The 8,914-nt window shown below is 32.9% G+C and overlaps 2 protein-coding genes across 5 annotated transcripts in view; both read left to right on the top strand.

Moving 5' to 3' along the window:
• Milt (trafficking kinesin-binding protein milt) overlaps positions 1-4,185 on the top strand; it is a 29,388-nt gene extending 25,203 nt beyond the window's left edge. For 3 of the 4 annotated variants that reach the window (XM_076894495.1, XM_076894494.1, XM_076894497.1), the window contains 3 exons: positions 63-410; positions 542-744; positions 902-1,558. In XM_076894495.1, coding sequence (XP_076750610.1) covers positions 63-410; positions 542-744; positions 902-1,387 — 1,037 coding nt within the window. In that variant the 3' untranslated portion in view covers positions 1,388-1,558. Of the gene's footprint in view, positions 1-62; positions 411-541; positions 745-901; positions 1,559-4,014 lie in introns of those variants that run through there. The other variant, XM_076894493.1, reaches the window with a different exon arrangement.
• Positions 4,186-4,299: 114 nt separating this feature from the next.
• Positions 4,300-5,622, top strand: LOC143422826 (uncharacterized). Its single transcript, XM_076893761.1, has 4 exons — positions 4,300-4,404; positions 4,471-4,569; positions 4,915-5,203; positions 5,327-5,622. Exons 1-4 carry the CDS (start codon positions 4,306-4,308, stop codon positions 5,512-5,514), a joined length of 675 nt encoding a protein of 224 aa, XP_076749876.1. The 5' UTR covers positions 4,300-4,305; the 3' UTR covers positions 5,515-5,622.
• The last annotated feature ends 3,292 nt before the right edge of the window (positions 5,623-8,914 follow it).

Genomic DNA, 8,914 nt, shown 5'->3' on the forward strand with positions numbered 1-8,914 from the left:
CATCTTACTCAGATACAGGTGACGTGACACTCAAAGTGTTAACGTCTACTTTATGTGTCTAGGTGGTCTTTTGGAAGAACGTCCAGGAGTAAAAACACGAGGAGGTCGTGGATTGGAAGACTTAGGCCTAGTCACTTTTACTTTAAGTGATCTTGAAGAAGATGAGGAGTATACTAACCCCGGCAAACTCTTTCAAGAAACGGACTCCGTATATACTTTCACCAATAGTACTGTTCTTCACCCCGACGATCATACTAGTGTAACACCAAGTATTGTCGGTAGTAGAGTTGCAACAGCACCCAGTAGTGCTTTAAATTCTGGCATGAGCACCCCAAGAACGTTAAGTAGAAGGAATTCAACTTCAACATTTTCAACAACCCTTGGACTCGCAAAAATGTTGAACGAACGAGGTATTCACTTTTCAAAATTCAAGACAACTCGTACAATTTTTGCAGTTAACAAAAAGCAAAGTGTTTTGTTTTGAATTAGAATCATTTTTAAAATGAACACATTTACTAAACTAATTATTGGTTTAAAATAGGTATAAAAGCTGTAACGCCTTCTTCTGAGTTAACTCCAAATGAGAAGAAAAATTTTACACCTACCGCCACGCCTTGTAACAGTCCTGACATTAGCCCTCCAGAAAGTCGATCAAGTTCACCAATACCAGAGAGTGGACTTTCCTTAGGATTATTATCCAGTGGAGCTGAATTATTGAAACGGACATTTGGCGGAGAGACAGAGGTACGTGAAAATAATCATACAATTAAGAAGGATAAGATATTGTTAAAATTATATTCATATTACCTATTTAGTTAAATTTCTTAGAGTACGATGGAAAGAATAACTGATGCTATTTTTATTATTAACAGATTGTAATATTGTTCTTGTTCTTTAACAGGTGAAGAGAAAACGAACTATGTTGTCTAGGTCCGACAAGAAAGCTCTTACCAGTATTCGTTTAGTAGAAAAACTTGAGAGAATAGGTATCGATACTATTATGGCGTCGACGGTTGGCTCCTCTATCTCGCCGTTAGCGTTACAAGGTTCTTTATACACTAGACGTACTACCGAAAGTCCAATGGCTCAACTAACTTTCTTGAAAAGTTCCATGTCCTCGAGTGGAAGTCAAGAGAAACTTTCACTTTCTTCCGCTGTTAGTGATTCCTCGTCGACGAAACGGAAGACGAATGAAAATAAACAAGATGAATTAATGCCAAACAGAGAATCGAATAGACAAAGACGAACTGGTGCTAGGGCTACGAGACCTGATCTCGGACAAGTTACAACCGCGATCCCTATTACTGTTACAAAAGAATCTCCTGCGCAATCCGCTTTGGGAACTATTAGCTCGCTTCTGTTTGGACGAAAGGGTGGATTACTTTGAGACAATTGTTTGTTGAACGCCAAGCAAATTATGAGGGTAAATGCAGATAAGTTGCTTTTTTTAACAGTATGTATTGAAAGACTGTCGGAGCGATGATAAAATGAACAATTTAATTTATATTATTGAAATTAAGTTGTACAAATTAGCTTCTTTATTATAATTCCTGTTTAAAAAAAAAAAAAACATGATTTTTTCATAATTAATTGTAAATTTGTACAGTACATTTTCGAAAATTATTCTTTCTATATCAATAATTAATACACCGTAAATTTCGAGTAATATCATTATAAAAGTAAGTGAACGACGTCTAATTATATTAAAATTGTACATAAATTGCAGTATCTTTTCCTTTCTAATATTGTTCTTGTGAATAGCAATGATTATACTTGGAAGAAAGTCTGATAATTATAAATTCTGTTCTTTTAATAAGCTGCAATGTTGTCATGGAAGTATTACTTACCGATATTTAAATAGTTGATACTATTTAATGTTAACTTAACATTCCTATGATATTAACAACCATTTTTTCTTTTTCTTTTTCTTTCTTTTTTTAAGCTTCTCCCTTAATATCGCACAATTCTTTTGTATAAATAGTGAGAAATGTTTAAAGTATATTACTTTGTTTAAAGTATGGATTACAAGCAAACATTTCTTAAACACTGACGTAGATTCCAAAACTTGCAGTATTACATTCAATCGCATGCACGTTTATCAAAGAATCTTAAATGATCATTTTTTCAACGCTCCGCCTTTCTACAATTACAAAAATGAACTATAAGCAAACTTAATGTGTTTATTTTTAAACAAAAAGCAGCTGTTTCACGTTGATTAGATCATGTTTTAAATGATTCGTTGTACATAAATAAGCCATACGTGAAAAAGAAGAGTATACGTATTCTTTAGAGTTATTTAGTTGGGAAGAAGAGATGAAAACTTGTAAATGGTTATTTTTTAGTGTTCGATTTTTAAGTGAAAGATCACTTTATAGCGGCGTACAAATGAATAATTTACTTACGGGGAATTACTAATTTATAAATATATAAAAGTTAAGTGGGAATTAGGGAGATGTATTATGTGAATTAATTTGCATTGTATAGAAAATAACGTGATAACAGTAGTAACATTAAAAATGACTTAGGATGCTGCAATCGTATAATATGAAGTGCTACATAATCCAGTCGGATTTTTATCCATAATAACGAAATTTGTTTTTATTCTGAAGTAAAACGAAACAAATCTTTTTGTTCGACTTGTTATTACAATTATGCATTATCCTCGGTTAACACGTTCTGTGCGTTGTTTAAAACGCACTGTACTGTTCAATTTTTTTTATCATCTTTATTAATTCAATGCCGAGTGTCGACAGCTAAAATCGATTATTTATTTTACACGTACAGCGTATAGAAATGAAATAAAGCAATAGGAAATGTTGAAATAAATAACCAGAAATTCGTTACATTGACCAGGCGTGCTTTATTGCAAACAGATTTCTCTTAAAATTAAAGGAATATTAAAAATTCATAGTTTTTGTGTCGTATGTTATCTACAAAAAGTCTAGCAAAAGAAATAGTTAAAATATGGTACTCTATCGTTGCACGCGTTCCCAAAGAGTTAAACTGCCAAACGAATTAATTTTGTAATGGCATCGGTACAGTGCCCACGCTTGCCTTTAAATAGAATACGAATGTTCCTCGACACCCGCACTGAACGTGTTAACGAAAAAAAAGTAGATTCAGGAAGAATTAAAAGGCCCGCGATTAAAATGTAAAAAAAATACAGATCAGCGTCAGTTTCACAGCCATCGGCTTAATATATTTATTCGTATTTTCATTTTACGCCAAAGTGTCTAAGAAAAGTTGAGGAAAAGCGAAATGCAACGTCAATAATGTACGTAAAAAAAATGCATATAGATTAATTGATTTCACTTGTAGCAAACTATGGTAAAAACGAATTAATTATACAGATTGCAAGAAACCAAAAATGTTGCAGCGAATTTTGTAAGTCGGAGCACAATTTTTATGGGCAGTACTTTTAGAGTGCTTTAAATTATTGATTCCTTTTGATTAGCTTAAGAAATTTTATCTTTGACAGATGAATTACGTTTTAGATTAATTAGTGTGCGTCACTATTGTTAGTCTTTTGCTAAAAGACTTCACAGTTAGTATCGACACTGACCTAAATAGTGAACACTAATCTGGAATTGTCTATTGATTTCGTCTCTTTTTTTTAATCGAATGTGATTAAAAAAATTGATTGCAGAATATCAAATAATTTTGGTGAAGAGATACAATTATATTCATAAATGGATCTCTGTCTTGTATCATAGGGAGAGGATTGTTTAGCAGGCGCAGTCTTGTACATAGAGGAGTACAGATTAATAAATGAAATTTAAAAAATCTAAACATGTTTCCTTTTCAATTGCAGAATAGTTTTCTTTGCAAATTGTGTCGGTTATTATTACATTGCAATCCGCTCTTAGTAATAACGTACTAATATCACTAAATACTGATTAACGATGTAGTTGGTAGTACTATATAGGAATATTTTCATTAATATTGTTATTTGTAGTGTTGTAAAAATTGTGTTCAATTCGAAATGATGAATTCAATTAAATCGATTAATTACAGAATTGCACGTGGCGCTGTGAACTGCATTGTACAGCAGTGTATTGGTCTTTCGTACACCTTGTACGATACTAAGGAAGCACAAGCTGAGAACCGTCCAATAGGAACTGGTTCCATTTAGTAACATCATTTCTTATTGGTTGTATAAAATAAAGTAGACGCAACATCGCTCGAGATCCGTCTTTGTTTTCAATTCTAGCTTGTCATTTTCTCTCTGTCTCCAAATACAATTTCTGTTGATAATTCAAGTATACTCGTCCCATTCGTACTCGAATAGAAACTAAAATAGAAACTATGTCCGAATCGATGTATGACATGGCCTACCGTGGTAAAATCACGGATCTCAGGACTTTCTTAAGCGAGAACGAACTATTGAAAACTGCTACGGACAACGTAAGTAACCGTCTAGCCGTTAACACGTTTCGAGGTTATGCGATTGATCGAATCTATTTTTTTCAGAACGGCCGAATGTTAATACATTGGGCAGCACTTGGAGGGCATGATGATTTAGTCAGATATTTACTGTCCCTCGATGTACCGGTTGATCCCACCGACGACGTAAGTGGAAATAATCTATTTTATTTACTAATTCGAATTAAACCCTGGAAGAGAACAAGAAGCCAATAGGATTCTCCTTATTCTGTTAGGGATTTCTTAAACTTACTATACGTAGATAAATCAATAAGCATTCAAATTACCCGCTAAACAATGTTCCTCCAGAATAAAATAATCTTTTTAGCTTCTTTTACTAATAACTTGAACCTGCTACTTTCGATATTAAACTGTCAGAGACTTTTCGTATTAATTACATTGAAAAAGAATAAGTAAATAGTTTTAAATATTTACATATTTTGATTATCGCTGATGTATTACTTGTAACAAAATGTTTTAATTGTACTTTAGACGGATATGACACCATTAATTTTGGCAGCATCTGCAGGTCGCGAGAAAGTAGTTAATACGTTAATTAACGAAGGAGCAAATGTTAATGCTAAAACACAACAAGGACATTCAGCATTACAGTACGCTGCGTCAAAGAACTGGAAATCAATTTGTGTCGCACTATTAGAAAAAGATGCTAATGTAAACATTGCAGACAATCGTGGTGCCACACCATTGCATAGAGCCGCTTCAAAAGGCAATATTGCAATTGTGAAGCTCCTCATTGAGTACGGACGTGATTTAGATATTGGTGGGTTCTTAATTCTAATTTTTCTACAAAAAAGATCGTTGCTTTTTTCAATTGTTTGTTAGATTCATGAATCCGATAATGTTCCTAAATCCATTGAAATATGTTTACAACTTTTTTTTATAGATAGTAAAGACACTGACGGTAACAGTGCACTACACTTGGTATGCGAGGAAAACCGCGTCGATGAAGCTAAATTGTTGGTAAAAAATGGTGCTAGCGTGTCGTTAATGAACAAACAGAAGAAAACCCCTTTAGATTTTGCAAGTCCAGGATTAGTACGACAGCTCAAAGAAATCCAGGAACATTTATAGTAAATAATGGAGAAAGAATATTCATGTTACGTATTCAATGATACTCAATGCATATCCTAATATTAATTTAACTTTCAATAACATAAAAATAATATAAAAATCATTTTATATTAATGTATATATTATAATTTGCTTAAGTTGTAGTTATATAAGATGTATTACAAATGGATTTTATGTATCATTAACTTGTAACAATTAACTTGCATTTTTGTAATTTATTGTTATTTAAATCTGGTTAGAGTTTCATTAAACTTACAGTTATTACTAACTATTAGTAACTGCTTAATTGATTTAACTTTATTAATCGTATCTTTTCTCTTCACTCTTTTTCTTTTCATTTCGCCGGGATGTATTTTTCAATAGTTTTATTGTAGTTTATTCTATATTTCTCGCTGTAGAAGTAAGAGAGAGAAAGATATATAAGAATGCTATAGGAAAGAGTGAGATAGATGCTACCGACCATACTCTAGAACCCGTGGCGCCATCTCTGTGAAAAGTGCTCAAACTGGTCGCACAGCGTTATCGACAGCGAAGTGAACTAGTGAAGCACTAGCGCCATCTCTCGGATAAAAGCTGAAACATTAGTTCACCACTTTTCACAGAGATGGCGCCACGGGTCCTAGAGTAGGGTTCGCAGCATCTGTCTCACTCTTTCCTATAGCTTATATAACTTTCTCTCTCTATTCTTATATAACTTTCTCTCTCTTACCTCTAAAGAGAGAAATATAAAATAAAATATAGTAAAACTACTGAAATATACAAAAAATTACCATAAAACTATTGAGTTTTATTAAAATAAAGTTAACGTATTTATTTTAACAACATACACATAATTCAAAATATTAAGCAACGTGATGAACTGAAAATAGTAAAATATATCGCATTAAAGAGAGTGGAAAATAAAAGAAAATAAAAGAAATATATACTTTCTACTCTGTGCTACAATTATTTATTTCCAGCAACAGTTCTTATGTGGAATATTGTCAATTTTTAAACATTACAGAAAAGTAATGGGAATACGAAAATAATATTGAGGAAAGTAATTCAAATGTTAATTAAACAATTAATTGAAAGCCAATGACTGTTACAATGTTTTAATTTCAGCTTTCAGCATTTATTATGCCCTCTTTTTAACATATCTAATTGTTGTTAATGTTTGATTTATATTTATATAAAATGTATCAAAAAAGTTTATTTCAACGCTGGTCAAATCCTATCGTTCTCTGTTTCCTTTTCGTTCCCTTTCTTTCTTTGACCCTTCTGTCAATTCATTTTTCAGATACGCGACTAATCCTGCACTCCCTGGTGTTTCTGCTCTTGGATACATGCAACGCTTTCAATTCAAAACACGATTACTTCAATAAACCGCACCAAATGTGAGAGTCAACATTCTCCGCACTTATTTACACAAATCCGCAGCAACTCTGCAGTTACATCATGTGTGTTCGACATTCCTTTGCCACGAGAAATTTTGGATGGTCGATCTTCATGGTTTACCTTGGATGAGTACGTGTAATTTATTACAAACAGATATTCAGTATGGAAAGTGTAGACGTACGTAAAGACAAACATAGTAATAATTCTACGCCTGAACATCTTTAATGGTATAGTATCAAAAGAGATAGGCGGTACAAGGAAACAAGGATGATTATGTATTCTGTATCATGTTTTACTGTAACAGTTATATCCTTCGAATTCTTATTGGATTAATTATTCATAATTATTGATTATCTATCCATTCATCATTTAGAACCAAAATAATTATCATTCTTACTATTATATATAAAAAGATATCATTCTTTACACCATCCAAATTTTCATCGGAAAGGAATGCATTTGATCAGAGGATGAACAGTTTCGACATTTTTAGTGTGACAACTTTCTGAAGCTCTGAACTTTCACACGTACAATTAGAAATTCTATATTAAAACCCAAGAGGAGATACAAACATGCATACTCGTTCAGGTTTCATTTAAATTCTCCTCTCCTAAACGCTTCATCGACATTAATGGTAATCGCTCTTTTACGTATGAAACTATAATTCATATCTTCTTAAGTAAAACTGTTGGAAACGTATATTAAGTTCATTTGATTTATATTCAGATGATTTTCTCATTTAATTACGATCGCTATATGGAAAGAATAATCCGCATAGTCGTGGTGTCAAGTGGCAGTTTAATTGGAAATTTGAAAAGCTCGTCGGAAAAAATCACTAGAAAGCTGTTAGGAAAAACAAAATATAGTCACTTTCGTCCATGCACTTACAAACACGGGCAGTTATTTTATTCTGGCATATTGGCTTCAGTGATACAAACGCATAGCATAACCGTCCAATAAGAAATCACACAAAGGGAGAGAGAGAGAGAGAGAGAGAAAGAATAGATGAAATAAATGTTGCATACAGTAATTAGAGTTTTAATGTGAAAATTGGCAGTATGCGTTACGTGAAAATAATTCCACCGATCGAACAATATGACGCTAATGCAAATGCAGCGGTCATCTAATGGAAATTCGCTCGAACTTCTATTGTATAGAACTACTTATCCTATTGGACAGTGGGCAGTTTCGTGTCACAGAATTATGAGTTGAAAGAACTCGATAGAAAATGGTTCTTTCTATCAGTGGTGTGATTTCTCAGTGGATGGTAATTGCTCTCCGTTTGTATTGCAACATGTAAGATTAATACTTCTGTTCGTGCACGAGCCACGAAAACAGTTGCCGATTATGAGATCTCCCACTGTATACATCTATTTAGAGATTTTTATCTTTTGACGTTGCTCGAGTAAAATCTACCGGAGAATTATTGAAAGTATTATTATTCCGTGTGTAACTAATTTACCAAATGCTTCATACTTTGTGACATATTCCGTATATATGTGTTTGTTATATACATATGCGTAGCATGTATAATCGCCCGTTAACCTCTTTTTATCTCGCATTCGAAGTTGTGAATATCATTGAAAGTACGTGCTTAATCACACAATCATTAGTATATTAAGCCACCGACCAGAGAAATCGATTTTACTCTATATTTTGTACGTTTTCATTTGCTTCCAATTGTTAATGTAAATTGCGTGTGATTACTCACTGGAAACTTTTTTTTCCTTACTCACTTGTTACTTCACTCGATGAACTCTACTTCCCGCATCTTAAACTTCAGTTTTTACCATTAGATTTGGACAAAGAGAGGCTAACGATGCGTTTTCTGCTCGATTGCAAAGGACAAATGAGCATTGTAAAAGATGCATGTATAAAAAAAAAAAAAAAAAAAAAGAAAAAAGAACTCTTCCCCTTCCCTTCTTCTTCATCAGCATCTCGTGTCGCGATTTTGTAAGACATCATCTCTCAAGTGCATCGAGAAATAAATTACAGCAATGTTTTTCTACTTAGAATAACTTTA

The sequence above is a fragment of the Xylocopa sonorina genome, chromosome 4, assembly GCF_050948175.1.
Source record: "Xylocopa sonorina isolate GNS202 chromosome 4, iyXylSono1_principal, whole genome shotgun sequence".
NCBI classification, from domain to species: domain Eukaryota; kingdom Metazoa; phylum Arthropoda; class Insecta; order Hymenoptera; family Apidae; genus Xylocopa; species Xylocopa sonorina.

Bases quoted from the DNA above. Each gene is read 5' to 3' on its own strand.
- LOC143422826 (XM_076893761.1), top strand. From the start codon at position 4,306: ATGTCCGAATCGATGTATGACATGGCCTACCGTGGTAAAATCACGGAT. The intron at 4,405-4,470 runs GTAAGTAACCGT...TATTTTTTTCAG, and splicing joins TGAAAACTGCTACGGACAAC to AACGGCCGAATGTTAATACA. The intron at 4,570-4,914 runs GTAAGTGGAAAT...ATTGTACTTTAG, and splicing joins CGGTTGATCCCACCGACGAC to ACGGATATGACACCATTAAT.